Source organism: Phyllostomus discolor, chromosome 6 (assembly GCF_004126475.2).
Source record: "Phyllostomus discolor isolate MPI-MPIP mPhyDis1 chromosome 6, mPhyDis1.pri.v3, whole genome shotgun sequence".
Taxonomy (NCBI): Eukaryota; Metazoa; Chordata; class Mammalia; order Chiroptera; family Phyllostomidae; genus Phyllostomus; species Phyllostomus discolor.
In genome coordinates this window covers 159,303,195-159,330,035 of record NC_040908.2, presented here as the reverse complement: position 1 = coordinate 159,330,035, position 26,841 = coordinate 159,303,195, and the positions used below count along the sequence as shown (strand labels likewise).

General features: G+C 34.7%; 4 protein-coding genes across 4 annotated transcripts; all 4 read right to left on the bottom strand.

The window, feature by feature from the left end:
- Window positions 1-5,480: 5,480 nt before the first annotated feature.
- Window positions 5,481-6,507, bottom strand: LOC114499079 (olfactory receptor 5AL1-like). The gene has a single exon (XM_028515034.2). It carries the CDS (start codon window positions 6,505-6,507, stop codon window positions 5,569-5,571), a length of 939 nt encoding a protein of 312 aa, XP_028370835.1. The 3' UTR covers window positions 5,481-5,568.
- Window positions 6,508-11,384: 4,877 nt separating this feature from the next.
- LOC114500030 (olfactory receptor 1044) lies at window positions 11,385-12,374 on the bottom strand. Its single transcript, XM_028516610.2, has one exon. The coding sequence runs from the start codon at window positions 12,367-12,369 to the stop codon at window positions 11,410-11,412; it is 960 nt and encodes a 319-aa protein (XP_028372411.1). The 5' UTR covers window positions 12,370-12,374; the 3' UTR covers window positions 11,385-11,409.
- Window positions 12,375-16,265: 3,891 nt separating this feature from the next.
- On the bottom strand, window positions 16,266-17,339 carry LOC114499962 (olfactory receptor 8U1-like). Its single transcript, XM_028516510.2, has one exon. The coding sequence runs from the start codon at window positions 17,328-17,330 to the stop codon at window positions 16,374-16,376; it is 957 nt and encodes a 318-aa protein (XP_028372311.1). The 5' UTR covers window positions 17,331-17,339; the 3' UTR covers window positions 16,266-16,373.
- A 5,856-nt stretch (window positions 17,340-23,195) lies between these two features.
- On the bottom strand, window positions 23,196-24,913 carry LOC114499976 (olfactory receptor 8J1-like). The gene has a single exon (XM_028516527.2). The coding sequence runs from the start codon at window positions 24,887-24,889 to the stop codon at window positions 23,942-23,944; it is 948 nt and encodes a 315-aa protein (XP_028372328.1). The 5' UTR covers window positions 24,890-24,913; the 3' UTR covers window positions 23,196-23,941.
- Window positions 24,914-26,841: the final 1,928 nt, after the last annotated feature.

Here is a 26,841-nt window from a genome sequence, read left to right as displayed (position 1 = left end):
TTGCAAATAAGCCACCATATTTATTTTGCATTTTCATCTTTAACTAATATATAATAGTTATGCTAAGTTTCCTTTGGAGACTTGGAAGAAATTCAAGAAAGTCTGTACACAGCTATGGGCCTCTGAGAATACATTCATCAAATATTTTAGAAAGATATTTTATTTTTTTCTTCTGTCAAAATCATAAAATCTATTTTTGGGATTGCTTCTGATAAGAAAAAATAAAAGGTAATAGCACTGAGATATTTACCTAAAGTCAAAAAAATATGTACTTTATTCTGTGATTATTGTTGTTTAACTATATGTTGTGTAAGAACCACCCCAGACTTCAGTGGCCTGAGCAACAATAATTTGTTATATCTTATGACTCTGTGGGCTAAGTAGGTCATCCTTGTCCACGTGGTAGTGGCTGGGGTGGCAGGATGGTCATATGGACCAATATCACCTCACTCGCATGGCTGGCACTTGGTGTGGCTGTCTCCTAGAGTGCTTTGCTTTTTAATCCAATGGGACATTTCTATGTGTCTACCTTGTGCTTCCAACAGCATGGAGAATGGGTCCAAATATTTAATATTCCTATGGAGAAAAAATATTCATATGGAGGAAAAACATATAGCCTTCGAAACTGTACAATGTCACATCACTTTTGAACATTCTGTTTGATAAAGCATGTCACAAGGTCAGGGTCCTTAAGGGGGATAACTACACAAGTATTTGAATGTAGGTAAAGGGATTCACAACAATTATTTAACTTGAGAATAATATACATGATAAATCAGATCAATAAAGTGTAGTTGCTTTATAATCATTACATTTAGGAGTATAAGCTGACCTATCATATTTTTTAAATCAGAAGGTTTTGTTTTGTTTTGTTCTATTTACTAATGGATAATAGCCTCACCTAAGTAAAAAAAGTCTTACAATAATTATTTCCCAAGTTTGACATCAGATATTGTATTCTCTTTGTTAATTTCCCTAACCTTAGTTTTCCTACCCGAACATAATTAAGTAAAAAAATAAGAAGAAAAATAATCTCAGACTTCCTCAGCATATGTGAACTCTTCTCTGTCAAAGTGTTGTCCATTGGCCTGGAGGACATTATGGTAAGTCAAATAAGTCAGACACATTAGGACAATACTACGTGACCTCACTTAAATGTATAATGGAATGCAGCTGAAGTCTTAGAAGCAGATAGTGGAATGGTAACTTCCAGAGACTGGGGGTGGGGACAAGGAAATAGGGAGATGTTAGTCAAGGGATACAAAGTTTCATTATGCTAATGAATACTAACTGGAGATATAATGTGCAGCAATGTGACTCTAGTCTACAATAATATTTGGTGTACTTGAAATTTTCTAAGAAGGTAGATATAAAATGTTCTTACCACAAAGGATGGAAGGAAGGAAGAAAGGAAGAGAGGAAGGAAGGAAGGAGGAAGGAGTCAGATGGATACTAGATAACTGGAGTGATCACTTCATAGGTTATATAAATATTTAATCACTATGTGGTACACATGAAACTAATATAACATTGCATGTCAACTGTAATCAAAAACTAAAAAAATATATAAAAAAAAGAAAGAAAGTGGTAATTATGTAAGGTGATGGATATATTAATTAGTCTGATTGTGGCGAGTATTTCATGATGTTTTCTTAAATAAAAACATCAAGTAACATACATTAAATATACACAGTTTTTATTTGCAATTATACCTCAATGAAGATGAAATTTGTGTGAATGTGGACTTTAGTCATCTTGATTTTTTTTTAGCTTCCTGTCTAATTTTTATTCTGAAATGTCTAAAGCACAGTTGACATATAGTATTATATTAGTTTCAGGTATAGAACATAGTGGGATTTCACAAGCATATAGTTTATAAAGTGATCACCACAAAAAGTCCACTATCTACCTGTCACCACACAATGTTACTGTGATATTATTGCTATTATTAATATTCTCTATGCTGTAATTTATATCCCCATGACTTATTTATAAGTTTGTAGCTCTTAATCCCCTTAACCTTTTTGCCCATACCTCTCCTGCCCAACCCACTGGCAATTATCAGTTTTTCTGTATGGGTCAGTTGTTTGTTCATTTTTTCAGTTTTTTAGATTCCACACCTAAGTGAAATGATACAACATTTGCCTTTCTTTGACTTAATTTCCTTAGCATAATACCCTCTAAGTCTATACATGTTGTTGCATATGGCAAGATCTATTTCTTTTTCATGGCTGTGTAATATTCCACTTTTTCTTTACCCATTCTTCTAGTGATGCATACTTAGGTGCCTTCAATAACTTGGCAACTGTAGATAATGCTTTAGTAAACATAGAAGTGCATATATCTTTTTGAATTGTTCCACTTTTGGGGGCTTATCTGAAGAAAAGAATCACTGGGTCCTTCTTTGTCTCTTTTTATAAAGCCTTTGTTTTAAAGTCTTTTTGTCTGATATAAGTATTGCTATCCCAGTTCTCTCCTTTTTTTCTCATTTCCATTTTCATGAAATATCTTTTCCATCCCTTTATTTTCAGTCTCTGTGTGTCTTTCAGTCTGGAGTTTCATGTAGGCACTATATGTAGGGGTCTTGTTTTTTTTCTATCCATTCAGTCATCCTATATTTTTTCAGTGGAGTACATAGTCAACTTCTATTTGAAGTAATTATCTGTAGGTGTGTGCTTATTGCCATTTTAATTGTTTTCATACTACATTTATAAGTGGTTGGCCTATTATCTTTACTATATGTTTGCTTTTACTGGTGAGAGATATTTTTTCATCTATTTTCTTATTTCTCATGTTGGCTCTTTTCTTTTCCACTTAAAGAATTCCCTTTAACATTTCTTGTAATGATGGTTTAGTGGTAATGAACTCATTTAACTGTTGCTTGTCTGAGAAAATCTTGATCTCTCCTTCAATTCTGAATGATAAGCTTGCTGGGTACAGTATTCTTGTTTGTAGGTTTTCTTTTTTCATCATGTTGAATGTATCATGCCACTCCCTTCTGGCCTGCAAAGCCTCTGTTGAAAAGTCAGCTGATAGTCTTATGGGAATACCCTTGTATGTAACTAGCTGTTTTTTTCTTGCTGATTTTAAGATTCTCATCACATTGATATTTTATAAAACATGTAGGTTCACTACACTTCTAGAATGTTGCTAAGTGTCCCTGATGACTTGTTAATGGCAAAATCCCTTGATGCCTTGGTAACATATAGGAGTCAGAAGTTAGGAGAGAGATATCCCCACAAAGATTCAGGGTCCTGTGATTTCCTCTGTACATTTGCTTTAAGTTAAATAAATAGTACTCTTTGCACATCTTCAAAATAAAGAACATATTTTGCGCCACAAATTTACCATAACCCAGAAATATGTATGGTACTTTTTGGAATAATTTGGGCTTACCAGGTAACATATACTATGCTTGGGTCTATAGCTCTGAGCCTTTATTGAATATTTCGGCAGAATACCTGATATAATTCAGTTCTAGAGAAATAGGAAGCTCTGCAAGTGATCCAGTGACACTGGAGATATCTGTATTGAAAAAGAATAATGTCTGAGCCTTTAGAATGTCCAAATCTACATTACCACACAGACCTTGGAACAAAGCCAGACTTTCTGATGAAATAAAAAAGCTTTCCATATTCTACCATGCCTTAGCAGAAAAAAGAAACCAAATGAAAATTTAACATCAGTTTTCCAACATGTGTTAGATGTTAAAAATCTTCCAGCTCATAATTTCAGGTTGGCAGAATAGCAATCCATTGGAAATGAAAGTGATTTACTTACAATCTGGTTGAAACGGCATTAACAAATTACATGGACAAGTAGCCCAGATTCTTATATCATTTATCTCTGTTTCTCAGATTCCTTTCTGTCAATAGGTGTTGTGGTTTCATAGGCTACTATGAAAAAATTCCCAGCAAGATTTGGGTCTAGTGCAAAGAAGGACTACCACATTGTGCACAAAATAGTCAGAATGGGATTTTTGTTTCATTGTGGCCCCACTAAGAGGTGGCCATGAAGGATAGTGGTAAAGCTAATTGTTCCAGTGGGTAGAACATTTGAATTTCTACTTCAGATGGAGAAATTGTGGCGTGAAGGTATAAAATCTGTGAGTACTTCATACCAGTGGATCAGTAGGCAAGGAGTGGGTTACTGTGCTGGCTAAAGTAATCAACTCCGATTATTGTAAGAAGTTAAGGGTGCCAATGCACAATGGTTCCAAGGAAAATATATCTGGAACACAGAAATTCACATGGCATTTTAAGAGCTTCCATCAGTATAGCTAAAGTGCTGGTTGCATGTGAGGAAAGTCTAGAAGGGGTAGTGCCTGAATGATCATGTTAAAATGTTCAGCCAAGACAGTTTGACACTTCCTTACAGAAATAAACATAGTCTTACCATACAATATAGCAATTGTGTTCTAAATGAGTTGAAAATATATCCACACAAAAATCTGTCCATGGGCAATCATAGGAGCTTTATACGTAATTGTCAAAACTTGGAAGCAACAAAGATATTCTTCAGTAGGTGAAGAGGTAAATAACTGTAGTACATCCAGACAATGGAATATTATTCAGTGCAAAAAAAAAAGAGCTATTAAGCTATGAAAAGATATGGAGGGAGTTTAAATGAACACTACTTAGCAAAAGCAAAGCTACTTATTGTGTAAATCCAACTCTATGATATTCTAGAAAAGGCAAAACCATGGACACAATGAAAGGATCAGTGGTTGCTGGGGCTGAGGGTGGTAGGGGAGAGATGAATAGACAGAACACAGAGGATTTTTAGGGCAGTAAAAAGTGCTCTGAATAGTATTACAATAATGGACTTGTCAATATACATTTTTTTCAGACTCATACAATGTACAACATGAGTGAACCCTTAGGTAAACTTGGGTGATTAAGACGTGTCACTATGGGTTTATCAATTGCAAAAAATATACCATATTCTGGTAAATAATGTTGATAATGGGGAGACTGTGCATGTGTGTTAGTAGAGGGTATACGACAAATCCTTGCTTCCCTGTCAGTTTTGTTGTAAACCCAAACAGTTCTAAGTGAAGTCTTTTAAGAAATGTTCAACCACATTAATAGGGATGTTGTAAAGTGAAAAGTAAGGTCACTTTCCTTGTTTTAAAGTCAAAACTCATCAACCAAGCACCTTGTTATTTTTTCCTTCCTATTCAACTATGGAAGAAAATCTTACCCAATATTTGCATTATTATTTATGTAGTTCAAGAAAACCTAAAATTCTCAAAATCACAGTGAAATAAGATGAAGTTATAATTTTAAGGGTTTTTTTAATTTCCATTGTGGAAACATCTCATGGTTAAAAGAGCTGATAATTTTATCTCTTTTCCAATTCAAAAATTAAGCCAATAATGATAAAATATCTACTATGTATAAGCAAAAGCGATAAAATACCTATTTTCAAGGAAAAATAGATCAGGAAACTAAAGTCCCTGGGGATGAAGATTCCTGTACCTAATGGCCCTATATCACTGTACAAGCCTTGATTTAAAGTTTCCTAACTTCATATTCAGAATTTCTTTAGTTACAACATAACTCATTATTAATTACTAGAACATACTTTTTCAATAATTTTTTTCACAGCATTTTTAACCTCCTGATTCCTCAAGCTGTAGATCAATGGGTTTAGCATGGGAATCACCACTGCATAGAACACTGAGGTCACTTTGTCTTTATCTAGTGAGTGGCTTGACTTGGGCTGAAGGTACATAAAACTGAGGGTCCCATAATATATAGTAATAGAAAACAGGTGAGAAGCACAGGTAGAAAAGGCTTTCTGTCTTCCTACAGCAGAACGGATCCTTAAGATGGCAAAGAGAATGAAGACATAGGATATAAGAACAACAGTAAGAGAACAGAAAATATTGAACCCAGCAATAATTAACAACATCAGCTCTTTGACCTGGGTATCAGAACAGGCCAGAGCAATCAAGGGAACGTCATCACAGTAAAACTGGTTGACCACATTAGAGTCACAGAAAGACATGTGGAAGGTAACCACTGCTTGTATGAGTCCCACAGTGAATCCATAAATATAAGAGCTAGCGACCATTTGAATGCAGAGTTTCCTAGGCATGAGAACTATATAAAGTAAAGGGTTGCAGATGGCCACATACCGATCATATGCCATAACAGAGAGCATGAACAATTCCCAAACTGAAAATGTGATAAAGCAACATACTTGAGTGGCACATGCATAAAATGACATACTTTTAATTTCATGTAAAGGGCTCACAAGGGTGTTTGGTGTGATGGTGGAGGTACCATAGAAATCAACAAAAGCTAGATGACAGAGGAAAAAATACATAGGTGTGTGAAGCTGAGGACTGACCTGAATTAGCACAATCAAACCCAGATTACCCAAGGCAGTAACTATGTAAATCAGTAAGAATACACAAAAAAGAATGGCTTGAAGCTCTGGATTATCTGTTAGGCCCAAGAGGATAAACTCAGTGACTACTGAATGATTGCCTTTTGCCATTAAAAAACAAACAAACAAACAATTCTTCAATAAATGCCTCTGGAACACAAGCTCCAAATAATCTTGACTCTATTAAGATATAATCAATTAAATGCGAGACAGTGCTCTGTTATGTTAAATTCACTCAAAACAGGCTCCTAATAGGCACTCTGAACTATGTGTGGATGTTACTCATGATTTCAGTGGGAAAGGATTTGGTCCGGGCAGAAATTCCAAGATAGGAAATTCACTGTAAAAAAAAGAAAAAGGGATCAATTAAAATTTTACAGTCAATACAACAGCCTATGTTGTACTTTTCTTTAAATATAAAGGAAAAAAGAACAGTAAAAATGTAAGTAGTTTGGACAGCACATATAAAAATTATTTCTTAAACCATAAGTTTATCTCATAAAATTATAATTTCATCATTTCTTAAGAACATTAAAAATTACAAAAATTAGGTGTGGAAGATAGAAAATAAAAGTCACAGTAAACAGCTTTAACAAGGAGTTAATATCCAAAATATATAAAGAACTCATACAATTCAACACCAAACAAGCAAACAAACAATCCAATTAAAAGAAATGGGCAGAGGACCTGAACAAGCACCTTTCCCATGAAGACATATTAATGGCTAACTGATATATGAAAAGATGCTCAACTTCTCTAGCTATAGGGAGATACAAATCAAAACTACAATGCGATACCACTTCACACCTGTTAGAATGCCTATTATCAAGAAGATAAGTAATATACGTTGGAGAGCTTGTGGGCCTAATGGGGCCCTCATTCACTGCTGGCAAGAATGCAAACTCGTACAGCCAGGGGTGCCTCAAAAAATTAAGAATAGAGTTATCATATAACCCAGTAACCCCTCTTCCAAAAATTTTGAAAACATTTATTCACAGAGATATATACACCCCAATGTTCACTGCAGCATTATTCATAGTGGCTAAGACATGGGAACAACTGAAGTATCCTTCATTAGATGATTGGATAAAGTGGATATGGTGCATATACACAATACACAAGATGAAACAATGACATTTGTGACAACATGGATGGATCTTGAGAATATCATGCTAAATGAAACCAGTTAGACAGAAAAAGTAAAAAAAAAACAACAAATGATTTCACTCACATGTGGGATATAAACTGAAAGTAACAAATAAACAAACAAGAAAAATAAATAAAAACTCATAGACTCAGACAACAGTGTGGTGGTTGCCAGGGGGAGGGAATTTGGGGGGTAGTTAATGGTAATGGGTGTCAAATACAATATATGTTGACAGAAAAAGATTTTACTTGGGTGGTGGGAACACAATACCATATACAGATAAAGTATCATAAAATTGTACACTTGAAACCAATATACTCTTATTAACCAAAATCACTAATAAATTTAATAAAAATATTAACACTACTTTAGGCATACTATTTGTTATAATCAATTTATTTTCTACTTTTTCATCTCCATTTTTTATTATTTTAAATTCACATATAATATTGACATTGAGGAAAAATAAGATTGTAGATTTTCTAGCTAGGTCTTTTGGCAAAATACGCACCAGTGAATAATTTGTTTTAGATTGTAAAACAACTGTAAATGATGAAGAGACATCATTTTGTTACATAACAACAAGTGGCGTCTTGCTGCCCACCACCACCCTCTGGGCAAAATTCCAGAGGCAAAGGTTTGGTGATAAAGCAAAAGAGTCTTTATTCAAAAGCTACACAATTTTGGAATAACAACTTTCCACATGAATCAGTCACCTAAGCCTACCAATTATAGCTAAACTCTTTAACTCTTTAGTTATAACTATTACAGATGTCTCCCATTTCCTCTGCTCCTCTGCCCCCTCCTACCCAGCCCTCACTCCCCTCTCCCCTGGACTTCGCCACGCTATTGTTTGTGCCCATGGGCTCTCCATATAGTTTTCTAAATGTTCAACATTTCAAAACTAGCATAAATATAAAAATTGTCATTTTAAAATACCTTTTGCTCTTAAACATTTTATCCATTTTCTGTTTTAATCCTATAACAATAAATTTAGCAGCTGATATTCTTTTTTTATCTTCATATTGCTACAGAAACCAAGGCATGCCTCAATGGAATACACTGTCTGAGATGTGATGTAGCAAATGTTAGACCCAGGGTTCACATTAAAGTTAAACTCCAAGGAATTCACACTCTTTAGTACAACAGCTGTGACACAGTGCATGCACCAGTCTGCTGAGAGGTTATGAATTTCCTTGATTTAATTATAGTTTTTGGTATATGGAATACTGACTCAAAATTTGCTTCTGGAGCTTTGTGATAAAATAGGAGCAACTGAAATCTTCAAATGGGAGGTAAATGTGTTTAAATAAAAAAATGAGGAAAGAAACATTGAGACCTGTGGATCAGACTAGCCCTGTGTCTCTACAATCCATCAAAATATATAGGAAAATCAAAGTGGACCATGATTTAAGAATTTCTTAAAGAAATATTTTTATTTGAATGTAATATCTATCTAGGCATAGCATATTTCTAGTCTTTTGTCATTAAGCATACATATGACCCTTAGATTTAAAAAAATCATTAAATGGTATGAATGAATCATAAACTCAAAACCATTTTCTATGTGATTAAAAATTGTAAAGTTATCATTGCATTTATTTGAAAAATGTGTTCAAATATCCATAGCTATAACTCTATCACAGTTATTAGTTGTGTGTTGTAATTCTCATTTATCAATTGCTCCTTCAAGTTCATTAGTAGAGTTGGGATGAGAACTCAGGTCTTTAAGCTCATGGAAAGAAAAAAGATAACATGCAAATGTTTATACTTTACTATTACCTTTTCCCCTGTTGTTTATCTTTAAAAGGACTTCCAACTCAGGAACATTTTATTTATTCGATAAATTCATGAAAACCCACATATATTCCAAAGCCATTCTGTGACAAGAAGCATGTGTTTATTTCACTAAGCTGAGGTGTCTGCTGGGCTTATTGTGTTATAAGCTGTAAGTGAATCGACAATCACCAACTTACCCAAGGTTTGCCCAGTATAACTGCATATGATCCTTGTCACTGGAAAAATGGTCTAATGTTTCAATTATTTTGATTATATTTGTTTAGAATGAATGATGTCCTCCTGGGATTCTATGCTTGAATTAGATTATTGTTATTTTTTGAAGATAACTGAAAAAAACATAATGAAGTCTCATAGGTATTAAAAGAAGTAGTTCTCTCAAAGAGTCTTTTGAGACCATACCAGACTTTCAGGTAAGTAGAAAAACATGTTAAATTAATGATATAAATAAAGTTATGATATAGCACTATTCTCTTTAATGAAGACAATTTATTACTTGTATAAATAAGAAAAAGTTTTAATTTTTTTTCAAGAAACTAACAAATCAGAAAAAATTCAGACTATGCATTTTTGCATAGTCTGGGATATTGTTGATGCAACCAGAGGATTTGAATTTAGGGTTTTGGAGGAGTGAACAGTCTGAACATTGGTCCCTGTTCTGTCCGTAACTAATTATATATTCAGGTAATGGCTTTTTATGCATTCTTTCATTTGAGAAATTAGGAAATTGGCATACATTTTTATGAACTTAAGACTTTGTTTTTTTCATACATTTTACATTTGAAAAATGAGATTATGGTGGTAAATTCTTATGGTTACTGTCACTTTTAGAAATTTTATTCTTTACAGAATATTAAGATTAGACAAGGACATGAAAACAACAAAAATGTTTTTGAAAGATGATTGGATACAAGAGATATGATATATATATATATATATATATATATATATGTAATGTCAGTCCAGAGGCTATCCAGCCATATAATATGAAAAGTAGAGACATTTATTGAAGAAGATCCATGATACAATAAACATTATACATAGGATAATGACACCTCAGTCCCCTTCAAAGAATGCACCTTGGGACCTCACACAGTTCTTCCTATCACCATTAGATGCCCCATTATATTTTCCTGAGTCTCATCAATGGTCTGAAATTTCTTCCCTTTCAAAGGTGATTTCAGTTTTGGGAAAAGCCAGATATCACATGGCATCAAATCTGGGCTGTAGGGGGGTTGTGTCAACTGAGTGATTTGATATTTTGCCACAAAACTGTAGGAGATGTGATACATGAGTGGACGCATTGTCATGAAGAAGCTGCCAATCACCAGGTGCCCATAGCTGTGGACTTCAAAATTATGCAGTTTCCACAGAGGAACGTTCAAGCTTAACACAAAATTTTATGCAGATTCATTGCTGTACTTGCTCAGTAATTTTGAATGTGATGGCCACCCAGTACACATGCTCACTCAATGACACCTACCACCCCCACTGACCAGTACAGTGAAGTCATCAGTGTTCACACATGTGCATTCTAGTCCACTATCCTTGGTTGCCAGGTTACATCGATGTTGCACAAACCATTCTCATTTTATTAAAAATGGCTGGACCTTTTTAGCACTGATCTTATATACTGCCATTTGCAACAACATGGATGGACCTTGAGAATATCATGTTAAGTTAAGTAAGTCAGACAGAAAAAGTTAAGAACCATCTGATTTTACTTATATGTGGGATATAAAAATGCAACAAATGAACAAACAAGAAAAATAAACAAAAACTCATAGACACAGACAACAATATGGTGCTTACCAGAGGGAAGGGTGGTGAGAGCGGTAGTAAAGGGTAGAGGGGGTCAAATCTATGGTGATGGAAGAAGATTTGACTTTGGGTGGTGGATACACAAGGCAATATGAAGATAATATATTAAAGAAATATACACTTGAAACATATATAACCTTATTAACCAATGTAATCCCCCCCAATTTTTTAAAAAGACAAGACATTCTGATATTTTCTGGTAGTAAAAACATTAGACCATAAACAGAAAACCTTTTTATTTGCTTAAGTCACTTTCTTAATTTCATGAACAGAAAAGCCTTGTTTCTACTGATGACGACTTTCTTCAGGGCGTCTTTCACTTCCTTGTTCCGAAGGCTGTAGATCAAGGGGTTCAGCATAGGAATGATCACTGTGTAGAAGACAGAGGCCATCTTATCTGTGTCAAGGGAGTGGTGAGAGCTTGGCTGTAAGTACATGAAGATCAGGGTCCCATAGAATATGGTGACCGCCAGCATGTGGGAGCCACATGTGGAGAAAGCCTTGCGCCTGCCCTCAGCTGAGCGGATCCTCAGAATGGCAGAAATAATATACACGTAAGAGACAAAAACAACCAGCAGAGAAGAAATGAACATGATACCAGCACAGACAAAGATCCATAGCTGTTTGGAATGAGTGTCTGAGCAAGTTAGCCTGAGGAGGGGCATGTCATCACAGTAGAAATGATTGATGACATTAGAATGGCAATAGGAGAGACGAAAGGTGAGGATAGCATGAAACAATGCAACCAGGAAGCTGTAACTATAAGGGACAGCCACAAGCTGGATGCAGATCCCTGGGGACATTACAACCATGTAGAGGAGGGGGTTACAAATGGCCACATATCGGTCATAGGCCATGGAAGCGAGTAGCAAGCATTCAGCTGTCATAAATGCCAGGAAACAGCCTAACTGAGCAGCACAGGCATTGAAGGAGATGACATTTTGTTTGTACAAGAAGTTCCCAAGCATTTTGGGTGTAATGACTGATGTATAACAAAAATCAACAAAAGCCAGGTTGCTAAGGAAGAAATACATTGGTGTGTTGAGTCTTGCATCTGTTCTAATGACTAGGATCAAACCCAGGTTGCCCACTACTGTGAAGAGGTAGATAGTTAAGAAAACCACAAAGAGAGGCATCTTCAAGTCCTGACGATCTGTGAGGCCCATGAGAATAAACTCCTTAACCTGAGTGCAATTGATCTGGGCCATGGATTTCATTGTGTCTGGATGGAGAGAGGAGAATCCATGTTAATTAAATTAACCTTTCAACCTTAATAATTTATTTAAACCTCAGCATACTGAAAATCAATTGTATTATTAATGTAAAAATACTAATATTAAAATGATTAGTAGTATACTTAGAACTGTGGGATGAGACAAGGGCAAAAATACATATTTTAGAGGAAAGACTTATTTCTTTCACTACCCACATCAACTGCATTTATAAAGTTGAGCTATATGGTAAGATTTAGTCCAGGCTGGCTCTCTTTTCCAAGCTCTTGAGAATTACGTTATTTAAAATTTAATATCAATTTATCAAAACTTGGAAACTATTATTGGCATTTTAAAAGTCTTAACATTAATAACTCAAAGGAAAAATGAATCTTCTGTAGTGATAGTGCTCTGACAAACCCGTCACTGTGCCCATTTTATAAACCCCACATTGCAGCCGAGCTGACAGATGCAGAACGCTGTCTGTCTGTTCTGCGCTCGTTCCTTACTGTGGAGAGCTCACCGTTTTTGGTTGCCACAGAATCCTCTTAATTGTGTGCATAATGCACATACTCAAAAAGGATAACTTTGTGAAAAACACAGTAACATGTTTTATAGGTGTTTATTTATTTCCTGGCTTACTATGTCCATTTTACAGATGAGGGAGAGCTAGCTGTCTCTGAGAGGGGAAGTCCTGGAGTGAGCTCAGACAGGGAGTCTGTAGCACAGCTGGAGTTCAACCTTGTGTGTGTCTGATGCAGGAGCCCACCAGCCACTATATTCTCAGCATGCCCAGTTTATTCTGTCTCTTTATGCCTAAATTTCTCCAAATGCTTCTTATTATAATATTTCACAGATATCTCTATATGTAAAGCAGCAACTTACCTGATGAAAAGCAATGAAGATCAGCACATTTTAAAAACATTTGATTAATTGAAATAAAAGTGATAAATGCTTTCTAATAGATTTATATTGAGATATATATACGACTCTTACCAATTTGCCATTTATTTAAAAACATATAGTCTTGGATTATGTTTTATGTTAATTTTTATTTCTAGACTATATTATTTTAAATGAAATCTCTTCATACGTTTTCATGTCTTTTGAACTACTGTTCATAAATATGATATGACCATTAATGTAAGCTTTAGTTTAGGACAGGATAATAATATATAAGAATAAAGATTCTGTTACTAAATTTATAATGTCATTGTCACCTGTCTTTCCATGTGAAACATTAAATACAATTTTGCAGAAACTAATAATAACTTGCTTTGTACACAATGGACATGACTTGGTATATAGGACAGATAAAATAATTAATATTCCCCATCTTTATATGCAGCATCTCTTGCTCAGGTAATTTCAAAAAGTTCTCATGCAATCTGTCATATGAGAGAGAATATTTTTAAATCATTTATATGATAAGGATTTGATATCCACCAAAATATATAAAGAACTTGTACAACTCAATAGGAAAAGAAAAAGCACCTAAATAATTCAATTAACAAATGGGAAGAAGATCTAAATACTAGACATGTTTTCAAAGAAAACATACAGATGGCTAATAGGCACATGAAAAGATGGTCACTGGTCATCACTAGTCATCAGGGAAATCAAAATCAAAGCCACAATGAGATACCTCCTCACACCTGTTGGAAGAGCTATTATCAAAACGACAAGAAATAACAGGGGTTGGCAAGACTATAGAGAAAAGATAACATGCACACTATTGATGGAATGTAAATTGCTACAAAGAGTAAAGAAAACAGTATGGAGTTTCCTCACACAAATGGAGAACTTAACTACCATGTGATCTGGCAATTCCACTCTGGGCATTTATCTGAAGACAATGAATACACTAACACTGATCATTGCTGCCAATGACCATCATGTGATAGGTAGGACATTAAAGATTTTAAAAGCCCAAATTGTGATCCCTCAAATACTTAAAATTCATTTTGAAACAAACAAGCAACTACTTGACTGGAAGTTTGGTTTTCAAGTCCCAAGACACCGGGAGAAGCCTCCCTGCTCAGCAGCTCTAAGACCTTCAGCAACTCATCTCCCCTGACCTTGAGGCACACATGTGCAAATAACTTGAAAGCTCATTGTGCACGTCCTTTTACCATCTAACCCAAATATTTATTTTTTAAAATTATAACATATTGAATATAATTTTTGTATTTAAATTATACTCACATCTCTTCTCTTCTGCCACCACTAACACTCAGTAATCTAATCAGAACAATTGTTTTGCAGCCTTTGACTGCTACATGCCCTTATACATTTCCCTCCTTTCATATATGCTTGTTTCTATTCTCATCTCTACCATAACAGGTTGTGCGGAGAATGAAGAGTTGAAGGGAAAACTAATTATCCTTCAAGGCCTACTGAAATCCCACCTCTCCTATAAAAACCTCCCTCATTTCTAATTCCCAGGCTCTGATATCTAACAGTTTTCTTCCTTGTGTTCAAGAAATGTTTTACACATAACTCATTTCCATAACATTTCACACTGACAGCAGCCATCTGTTTCCACATTTCTTCTCTTGATAGAATGTAAACTTCATGGGCATAAGTCATGACTTTTCATACATTTCCTAATATAGCCCCCTTGTAGATGCTTGGTAATGGAGAGTTAAAGATTAATTTTTGTAATAGTCTTTTAATATTCATTCCCCTTGCTCATAATTAATGTCCTTTACTTACATTCAATTTGTCAAGGGGCATGTCACTTCTCTAAGTACAATTATTAGCTTTTGCAAAAATGAGAAGAGTTTTTGGTATAGATTATAGTCTAGTAAATTTGGTGCTTAACTTATCCAAACAGTATAATAGATTCTATCTTGGAGAGCTCAAGTCTCATTTTCATTTCAAACTAATAAGAGCTATATATTATATAATATCATATATATATATATATATATATATAGAGAGAGAGAGAGAGAGAGAGAGAGAGAGAGAAATAACATTAGAAAAAAAACACTCCTTACTCTATTTTCAGAAAATACAACTTAAAATGTTTTATTAAAAAATTCATTCTCTTCTAATTATTTTTTTATAAAAATGTCTAACTTGATCCCAACTTCAAAATACAGCCTATGAATCTACCTGAGTAGCTGGCATTCCTACTTCTTCTCCAAATGAGTTTTGGCAGCAACAAACTGCTAGGTTTTGTCAGAGACTCTATCTCCAGGGATCACACTTAAGAGCTGGATGCAAGTAAGATCACCAGAACCTACAGGGACCCTCAGGCAGGCTGGGGATCAATTAACATTGTCTCTGGTTCTGAGGAACAGTACAGTTACAACTTCCCCTTTAGAATGAGATTATTGCCTCAATAATTGTTTAGGAAACAATTGTTTAGGGCAGGCTTTCTCAACCTTGACACTGCTACCATTTTGGACTGGGTAAGCTTCTATGTGAGAGGCCCTCCTGTGCCTGGTAGGTTAAACAGCAACACCCTGGCCTCAACCCTCTAGATAGCAAAGGTTGTCCTTTACACGCCTTGTCATGATGAAAATCAATACTGTTTTGCAGCATTGCCCAGTGTCCCCTGGACGAAGAATCACTCCTGGTGACACCATTAGTTTACAGTGGCCTCTTGGCATTTAATCAGAAATATGTTATTAAAGCATTCATAAATATATTATTTAAATACTCTTATAAGCCTAAACTTGGTGTTCCAAGAGCCTTCACTTTGTCTCTTCTTGGCCCGCAACTAGTTATGTAACTAACAGATGAGATCATGGAATTTTAATATGTAATTTTTTTCACTTGAGAAATAACACAGTGTAAATTCTTATGATACTTGCTAAACACAAATTATTATTTTAAGCCAAACTTGCTTACAAAGAATTTGGAGAATGATTTCATTTTGCAGAGGATAAATCTTTATTGAGAACCAACTGAGAATAAGATATCTGCTAGTTTGATTACTAGAGGAGAAAACAGATCATGAAGGATAAGACACTTCTGTAGAGTCAAACCATTTTTTAAACCTCAGGACCACAGAAGCCTGCTTTCTTTCTGCTGACGGTGGCTTTCTTCAGGGCGTTTTTTACCTCCTTGTTCCGGAGGCTGTAGATCAAGGGGTTCAGCATAGGAATGATCACTGTGTAGAAGACAGAGGCCATCTTATCTGTGTCAAGGGAGTGGTGAGAGCTTGGCTGTAAGTACATGAAGATCAGGGTCCCATAGAATATGGTGACCGCCAGCATGTGGGAGCCACATGTGGAGAAAGCCTTGCGCCTGCCCTCAGCTGAGCGGATCCTCAGAATGGCAGAAATAATATACACGTAAGAGACAAAGACAATCAGAACAGAGGAAATGAATGTAATACCAGCACAGGCAAAGATCCATAGCTGTTTGGAATGAGTGTCTGAGCAAGTTAGCCTGAGGAGGGGCATGTCATCACAGTAGAAATGATTGATGACATTAGAGTGGCAATAGGAGAGACGAAAGGTGAGGATGGTATGAAAAAGTGCCATTAGGAAGCTATAGCTATAGGGGACAGCCACCAGCTGGATGCAGATCCCTGGCGACATTACAACCTTATAGAGGAGGGGGTTACAAATGGCCACATATCGGTCATAGGCCATGGAAGCAAGTAGCAAACACTCAGATACCATGAAAGTGAGAAAACAACCTAGCTGAGTAGCACATTCATAGAATGAAATAATATTTTGTTTGTACAAGAAGTTCCCAAGCATTTTGGGTGTAATGACTGATGTATAACAAAAATCAACAAAAGCCAGGTTGCTAAGGAAGAAATACATTGGTGTGTTGAGTCTTGCATCTGTTCTAATGACTAAAATTAAACCTAGATTGCCTACTACTGTGAAGAGGTAGATAGTTAAGAAAACCACAAAGAGAGGCATCTTCAACTCCTTTTGATTTGTGAGGCCCGTGAGAATAAACTCCTTTACTTGGGTGCAGTTGATCTGGGCCATATCTCTTCAAGGTATCTGCACGAGGAAGTAGAGAAAAGAGGGAAATTCAAGTTGCATTATCATACATGGTGCTTTTATACTTGAGTACTCTGTAGGGATTTTGTTGCTAATAGAGAGTGGTATCAGATTGGTATTCTGGGAGCAGGATGGAGAGGGGGCAGAGGTATGTGTGGGGCAGGCACACATCTCTCCCAAATCCATTGTGTATACAAAGGTGGCTGCTGTAGAACAGTCCGCATTGCCTTGGCTTCTATTCAAAGGTCTTATTCAGTGAGGCGTTTAAAACTACAAGCTGCCTTGTTAAAATGTGTAAGCTATCGTTTTGCTGAAAAATGTTAACATAGCACAAAGGAAGACAAATCTATAGTGGCATCATTTTGACAGATGTCATTGTACCTGTGCAGACACAATTCCACATTGTCTTAATGCTGTCAGGAACCCTTGTATGCTCTTGTGTGCTCTTTTGTGCTCTACTACGTTCTGTTCTGTTTAATTTATATCAAATAATACTGATCTAGATTCTAAAAAGTGAACTCATAATCTACTAGTAGTTACACAGTTTCAAAAGCTATACTTTATCCATAGAACACCATCACCATTTCCCTAATACAAGTAGATAAGGAATTTACTTATAAATAGCTCCAAGAGTCATGTCCCACTTGATTTGCATGTTCTATTCTTAACATTTTTTCTTGTTTATGCCTAATTGCTGCTTCCTTAGGAGTCTATTTCAAATTACTCATTTCCTTATTCAATAACATGTATTGGAGCTATTATTAATTTCCAGACACCAGAGTCTGAAGATAGAGCCCTGAAAAAGCAGACAATAGACTAAACTGGAAAGAAAGAAAGCTTTATCCAAATTTTCTATAGTTTTCTCATCTGTTTTTTCTCTCATTTGTTTTTTCTACTTCCAAAACAAAAATATCTTGACATCTGTACACACTAACCATTTTGATTTGTAAAAAATAAAAGATGAATTACATTTGAAATCATGTGTGACTTTTCACAATCTTGTCCCTGAACAATTTTATAACCCCAGCTCCATTCAACTCTCCTAACATTAGTGGACTTCCATTGGTGCAATTAATATAACTGGTCTCCACCCATTGATAACAACATCCCTTCTCTGATTCTCTAACTTTGTCCTCACCATTCCTAGTCCCTTTCCCTATCAAAAAAATGGTTGAAGGAAAAATTCTATTTATCCTTTAAGGCCTATTGAAATATCACTTCCTCTTTGAAGAACTACTTTCCATGTTGAGTTACCACAGCTTATATCTGTGTTCTAGAATCACTGTAGACACACGTCACTTATATTTCTTCTCACATTTGTAGAAGTCATCTGTTTCCATACTGCTTCCCTTGATAGATGTAAAATACTTTATGATCGAGGGTCATCCTGCTTTATTTATTCATTTACTTACTTACTTACTATTGTAGTCTCTTCTAAATGTTAGGTAGTATAGGATAAAAGACTAATTTAAGATTAAGATTGATATCATGATAATTATACTTAAATATTTTTTTCTCCTCATTCTTAAGTCATATTCTTTGCTTTGGAAAATATCCATAGGAACATAGTGGTGACCTTTGTCTAACACAGTTGGCACTAATCCTGAGTAAAAACTCTACCTACTATCAATCTAGAAAGCATGGTTTGACATGGTTTATAATTTGGTCAATCATATGCCTGCTTTTTCCAAACTTCCTTATAGATTCTAAACTGGAATTTTTATTTTCTATAATCTAAGTATATGTGTATATATTTAGATTTATATACATTTATAGATGATATGTATGAGCAATATAAGTCGATACCTAATTTGCAATTTTGTATGCATTAAATGGAAAATGGGGACAGACTCATAGGTGGAGAGCAGAATGACAGCTAGTGGGGGCTTAGGGGCTGAAAGGACTAAACAAAAAGGAAGAAAGACTCATGCACATGGACAACAGTGTGATGATTGCTGGGCAGAGGGAGTATAAGGGAACTAAATGGTAATGGAAAGAACACAATAAAAATAAAATATTTAAAAAATAATCTTGATTGACTGTTTCTTATGTATTAAATATCTTTCTGGGTTTTGAGGTGACAACAAATAATGGTCAGAGTTCAGCCATCAAGAAGCTTACAGTGCAAGGAGAGAAAGATAGCAATCAAACAAGTTGAGAATAGTGAGCTCTAATAATCTGATGGAGCTAAGTGCTGGATACAAAGGGAATGTATGAGAGGAGGCCCTATAACTTGAAGACTTTAAGGAGACTTGGTAGAGATAATGTTTCCCTGGGAAAACATGATTGAAAACAATAGGGAAATGATTAAGGCAAAGAAGGTTTCAAATAGAGAACATGCAAAAAATGGAATTAAGTACATGTATAATTTCTATAAATCCTAAATATATGAATACAATAATGCTTATTCAACCTTAACTTCTAGACCTGGTTCTGACTTTAATTAACTGCATGAGCTTGGGAAAATCACTAGGATGTACTGAAACTCAAGTTAGTTACATATGTAAAAACGTGATTTGAGTAGGTTATCTCTTCACTTTCTTCCAGACCTTCAGTTTTAAACCTAGATGGTACTTCCATCAAGATAAATATAAAATCAGAGAAAACGCTGTTTATCTTTAACCTATGACATGTACTTCAAATTTGTTTATCTAGCCCATTGTATTTCATCTTTAATTTTTAAATTTTCATCTTCAGCTACTATAGCAATGTTATTTCACATCAGTGAGTGAAAGCCACCATTTAAAAATATCCTCCCTAACCTACCTGCATAGAGGGTGCTCCTGTGTCTCCTCATAATGGTCCTGGTTAGCAGATGACTCCATGGCTTTGTCAATGTCTCTGTCCCAAAGGATCTTACCTCAAAACATGATGCAAGATGCAAGCAAAATCATCAGGAAAAGTACAGTCCCAGCTCCCCCGGGATGCTGAGGAAGGCTGAAGATTTATTCATCGAATTCCCTATTTTTGAAAAACTTTGTATCTACAGCTCTGCCTGGAGCATAACATTATTGCTTTAAGATTCCCCTAATTCTTAAAATATTATGATTATTTTTAAAAATTATTTTTGTTGTAGATTATCAGTGTCAGCCATCAGATTTCACTTTTAAAATCAGACAAGAATTACCTTTTAAAAAATGTGACAGATACCTTTCTGTGAAATGTGTAGCCAGTTTCTCCAAGGGCTGCCCCTCCATACTGTGTGCACAGGACATTAGGTAAAAGTTTTGTGCTTTAGCTGGCAGCCTAGTCACTCCAAACTAGATGGTGAATAAGAAATATACTGTCAAATTAGTGTGTTGGGAAAATGGGTGGATTTGTATTTTTATATACTAATTACAAATTTAAAATTTGCCGTTATTTTTATTTAAATAAATCTTTCATTATAAAACTGGATTACAATCTAAGGGAGAGAAGGATAGAATCTTACATTCTTTTTTATGGTATATGAACAGGACACTTTGATTAAAAGAGAAAATATAGAAAATGCTTAGAAATCACAGCCTAGATCAATTGTATAAGTTATGATCAAGATAAGAATTATATATGTTTAAACTCTATGTTCCAGATAATAACTCTTTAATAAACATACCCTCTTCTATTGCCCCTCTCCTAGTCTTTGCACCTAGGAAACATATCTGGTACAATTGGCTAAATGTCTGTTCTGCTTGTGCCTTGTAATAAAATGCTATGATTTGGTATTGGATGCTTGATCATTGTATATAGTACAATATTTAAAACAAAAACAGAAAACAATAAAAAAGGCTTAGAAATGTTAGTTATGTCTCTGGACAAGCTCTTTGAGCCTACATGTAATTAAGGGAAAACTCTTATCTTACTGATAAATTAGAGATTTTTTATGCTTAGAAAATGATTATGACAACAATAGAAAAGTGCGATCCTGGGAAGCCCAAATTTGTCTGTGAACTCTATTTCAATACAGATGAAATCAAATTTCATACAACGCATCCCTTTTAGAATTCATTTTTTATAGAAGCATTATTAAAGATCTGTTTGCCATCTTTTTAGTTCTGCCTTTTGCATGTCATATAAATATTATAGTCTTTTCAGGCTGGTTTCTTTTGTTTACCAATGTGCACTTAAATTTTTTAAAATTTAATCTTTGTTATTTTTTTTCCATTACCATTTAGTCCCCTTATAATCTCTTTCCCCAGTAATCACCACACTGTTGTCCATGTCCATAAGCCCTTTTTCCTTTTTACTCAATCCCTCCATCCCTAGCCACCCTCCCCTCTAGCTGTCATCTGCTCTCCATCTGTGAGTCTGTCTGTTTTGCTTGTTAGTTCAGTTTGTTCATTAGATTCCACATATGAGTGAAACCATTTTAATTATTTAAGTTAAGTCTGTTCACATAAATTAATTTATAGATCAGAAATGAATTCTTTGTATCAAAACTGGTCATAATAGGTGATGTAAAACTTTTGATTCTTAGCTTTGTTATCTTCCTGTTTTAGGAAATGTGATGACATTTGATGCCGGTTTAGAAATTGTTTCAGCTTTGCTTTTTTGTGGGCCATAATCTTTCTTTTTTTATTGAATTTACTGAGGTGACATTGGTTGATAAAATTACATAGGTTTCTGGTGCACAATTCTATAAAATGTAATCTGTATATTGTATTGTATGTTCATCACCCAAGGTCAAGTCTTTTTCTATCACCATGTATCCCCCCATATTCTCTTCTACCTTCCCACACCTCCCTTGATGGTCATAATCTTGCTCCTGTTGTATACTTGAGGTCTTGTAGTTTGTCTCTGTCATCATAAGTAGGTAACAATAAATTATGTCAGTCCCTATTGAACATGAGAAGCAACTAAGCTTTTAGGGCAGTTTTATGAGTCTGATATGTTGGTTTCTGTTTTTTTATTTTTGCCTCCTTCTGTAGTTAAGTTTCTCAAGTCATAATTCAGAAATACTACACAGTCTTCTTGTGTCATATTGCTTGTCATTGTAATATGATACTCCGGTGTTGTATTTCTAATAATCTGTGGCCCTTAAGAGATGTTTAGGCTGTGCATACATATAACATATGTTATGAAGGCTATGCAGACATAAAGCACAGGGCACAAGGGTACCAAAATGTCTTCATGCTTTCCACCTGTTCTCCACCCCATTCTCTTATTGACATTTGACCTTTCCATCCTTGATGCCACTTTTTGCCTCTCACATCATGTTGTTTGGCATAAAACAATATTACTTTTGATTGCCAGTATAAGAAGATTTTCTTTCATTTCTTTTTAAAAATAGTAATCTTTAAGCAAGATCTCCTTTTTCTATGTAAAATATAATACTAGGGTCTGTACAATTATAGGTTAGTAAATTCATTGTTCATCATATATTTACTCTAGACATCATCTTTTTAAAAAATGTGACAAGTAATTACTGAAACCCAAGTACTCTGATCCGCAGGACAGAGGAGGTATAAAACAAATAAGATTGGTGAGTACTCACTTAATGGTTTTATGAAGAAACTTTGGAAGAGTAGGAAAGATATTTAGAATATCCTTATAAATAAAGTACTAGTCATAGCATTGTTAGTTTGTGCATGCTATTTTAATGGACATAATACACTTTATCATTAAGCACTGAGCATTTATCATTCTCTCTATACTCAAGGGTCCAAATGAAATACAATATTTTCTAGGATAGTCTTAATGCATCAGGTACATGGTTTATCTAGAGCTCTACATATTTTTGGTTAATTAATTTGAAGAAGGATTATTGTTCTTTATTGGAAATGCTCAGCATAGTTAAGTGCACTATATAAATAATAATACTCCATTAATTTATTATCACATTGGGTGACCCAATTCTGATATGGTAAGTCACAATGCAGTACATTTCATACTTAAAAAGAAAAGTTTTTTAGAATTTATATACAAAGTTTATCAAATAGTACACAGAATGAGGCATATTAAATGATGCTATTATGTGTCTTTCATTAAAAAGTTGTATAAATTATATGAATTGGAATAAAAATCATTTCAACCATGTATTGGTTAGCATTTAGGATACGAACTCACTAGTACTGTATATTTTTCATTCGAATGATATTAAGAAAGATTTAGAGAGTTTTATTTTAAATACACTATCACTTTAATTTTGCTGACTTAGCTGTAAGAAGGTTTTTAGCCATCTGCAATTACAATTCTGCAAGATAAAATGATCCATTGTACCCAAACATATCCAGGAATAAAAAAAAAGTAAAAAATTAAAAAAGATTGACTTACTTCTCTCTTCTATATATTATTGCGTAGTTTTAACTTAATTGTTGTTAACTTAGATTCTCCTGACTCCTAGAAATACTTCTTTCAATCTAGCTACCTGCATACTCCTTAACAAAGTTACTTAGTTTCTGTGTATTTCTAAGTGTACATTTCTGTATATTTCTAAGTGTATATTTCTGTATATTTCTAAACTACAAGACATTTAGTTTATTTTTTTAATTCCCAAATCCTAGCCCCTTTTAATTTACAGCATTACTTGAAAACCTGTAAGTCACCCCCTGACCTTTGTTTTCTCTGACACAATGGCAGCCTATCTTACCCATCTTTCCCTTTACTTACAGGTTCTGAAATTACATTGATTTAATAGAACAGCACACATTGGTCAGAAATCTCTTTAAGGCAGCCTTCACGTCCTTATTCCTCAGGCTATAGATCATGGGATTCAGCATGGGGATCACAAGTGTGTAAAACACAGAAGCCATTTTATCCGTGTCCAATGAATGGCTACTTCGAGGCTGCAAATACATGAATAATAGTGTCCCATAAAACACTATGACTGCTGTCATATGTGAAGCGCATGTGGAAAAGGCTTTTTTCCTTCCTTCTGATGAACGTATCCTTAAAATGGACAGAACAATATTGAAGTAAGATACTAGAACTATAGTCATGGAACAAACCAAGTTTGTACCTGCAGATACAAAAATGATCATTTCTGGAAAGGAAACATCAGAGCAAGACAATGCTAACAGAGGGACACTGTCACAGTAGAAATGATTGATTACATTGGAAGAGCAGTAAGACACAGAGAACACAGACGATGACATCACAATAGCTGTGGAAAAGCTGTAGAGGTAAGTGAGGGACACGAGCAGAAGGCAGACCTGGCGGGATAAAACCACCATGTAGAGCAGGGGGTTACAAATGGCCACGTACCGGTCATAGGCCATCACAGCTAGCATGGAAACCTCAGCTACAATGAAAACCAAAAACCCTCCCAGTTGGGTGGCACATTCATAGTATGAGATGGTTTTCTTCGTTGCTAAGAAATTGATCAGCATTTTAGGGGCAATGACAGTAGAGTTGCCAAGATTGACCATAGCCAAGTGCCGGAGGAAAAAGTACATGGGGGTCTGAAGTCGAGAGTCGACAGTGGTGAGGGTGATGATGCCCAGGTTCTCTGCCATGGTCAGCCCATAGATGACCAGGAAAACAAAGAAGAGTGGGATCTGGAGCTCTGGGCGGTCTGAGACACCTGTGAGAATAAACTCAGTGACCCAGGTGAAATTTTCAGGAGCCATGAAAAAGTGTGGAATTCATCTGTTTGGAGAAGAAAAGGAGAAGTGGTTAGAAAGTTTAAGGACCCATTTCTTGGCACTGCCTTTAAGTGGCAGGGGCAATTCCTTGGGAGACATTTCCTGATTCATGTATTATTCTAACTCAGTTATTAAACTCAAGGTTCTAGGTGAAATATATAAGCTTTCCAATCATTTCAGAGAGAAAAAAAGCAAGTATGTCAATTTAAACACATGATCCAGCATCATGAACTTTGAAGATTTACTTCTTTACCATCACATTAAATTATATTATTAGCGAGCAAACAAACACTTTATCTTATGTCCCTTGCACTGAGTGTGAAAACAGCTTGAGGAATTGTATATCCCAAAATAATTCAACATCTTCTTATAATTTCTTCATCAGAGACTTCTTGCTTTCTTTTCAGAGTAGGTGTGAGTTACTATTCTGTCCTATTTCTTTATCATCCGTAACTTCTATTAGCATGGTGAACTTGCATATTCTACCACCCACATTTGTTTACTGTTTTTACTCATTTTCTGTGTAATTAACTCAAACAGAATTACATAGAGGTGTGTCTACAGGTTTATTTGACAGGTTATGATTATCCTTACAGCTTAAAAAATTATCTCTGAAAATTTCATCATTTCTGTGCTTTACTGGATACAGCTTCCTTTTTCTTCTCTCTCATAACTCTTTTCCTTCTTGCCCCACAAGTTTATACAAATCCTCATATGCTTTCCACTGTTCTTATTTTAACCAGTGTTTTTATTTATATAATTGCATAATATTATTTTAAAATTCTATAAAATATATCCAGCCTTAATTTTAGTTAATCTTTTTCTTAACACTTTTAACATTTTTACTATTTTTCATTATTATAATAGAAAATATTTATTTTAAAGATCTTCTGTGATAATTATATTACATGTATTTGCCAAAAAATCCACATGCTATAATTGTAATGTGACTGACTATTTTTTGAGAGAATTTTGTATTAAGGATGTTAACCTGCTCCTAACTAAGCCAACTAGGGTTTTTTTCACCATCACAATTTGACAAATGGTAAGCACTTGGTCCAAAGAAGCCCTATAATACTCTTTTGTCTGAAGATTTGAAGTTCAGTTCCAGAGAGCCAAGGTTATATCATTATTTATCACAAAATCTAATGTTTAGCTAAATTTTATATATACTTACAGAAGTATATATAATTATAAAATGACAAGAATAGAATAAAATAAAGAAGACAAGAGACAAGTTTTGGGTGTGATGGATATTTATTGTAGTGATGGTTTCTGTAATGCAGACTTATCTTTAAATTCATCAAATCGTATATTGTACATTAAATATGTACAGCTTTTTATATCCAATCATACCTAAATAGTTTAAAAAAATACTATATATCAAAAATGGCTGAACTATAAAAGCTTGGAGTTGTTGACATTCTCTCTCTCTATAAAAAATAAAATAATAGAAGACTATTCTATAGTGAAGCATAAAAATAATTAGAGAAGTAAAACAAAAATAACATCTAATGTATTTTTACTTGATTTTTTGATATCTGTTTGCTTCTGACACCAAATATAATTCCCCCATTGATTTTATTTATTTATTTATTTGTTTATTTATTTACTTATTTATTTCTTGTTTTGCACCAAGTATTTGCTGATGTCCTTTGTGTACCAGGTAATGTTCAAGCTTCAGATAAATTACTTGTTTCTTACATCATGGACTTTCTATTTCAATAACAAGGAAGAGACAGAAGGTTGATAAAGAAACATGTAAACACAATCATTGCAGATTACAGTAAGTGTCATAAGTAATTAAACAAGAAGATACACCAGAGCAACCTGGGAGAATTATTTCATGGGGGATGTTATGGGAAAGACACTCTGAGAGGGTGACATGTGAGTGAAACATAATGCACTCGATGAAACCCACTATTTAAAAAATCACA

Coding starts and splice junctions, on each gene's coding strand:
- LOC114499976 (XM_028516527.2), bottom strand. CDS start 24,889: ATGGCTCCTGAAAATTTCACCTGGGTCACTGAGTTTATTCTCACAGGT.
- LOC114499962 (XM_028516510.2), bottom strand. CDS start 17,330: ATGGCCCAGATCAACTGCACCCAAGTAAAGGAGTTTATTCTCACGGGC.
- LOC114499079 (XM_028515034.2), bottom strand. CDS start 6,507: ATGGCAAAAGGCAATCATTCAGTAGTCACTGAGTTTATCCTCTTGGGC.
- LOC114500030 (XM_028516610.2), bottom strand. CDS start 12,369: ATGGCCCAGATCAATTGCACTCAGGTTAAGGAGTTTATTCTCATGGGC.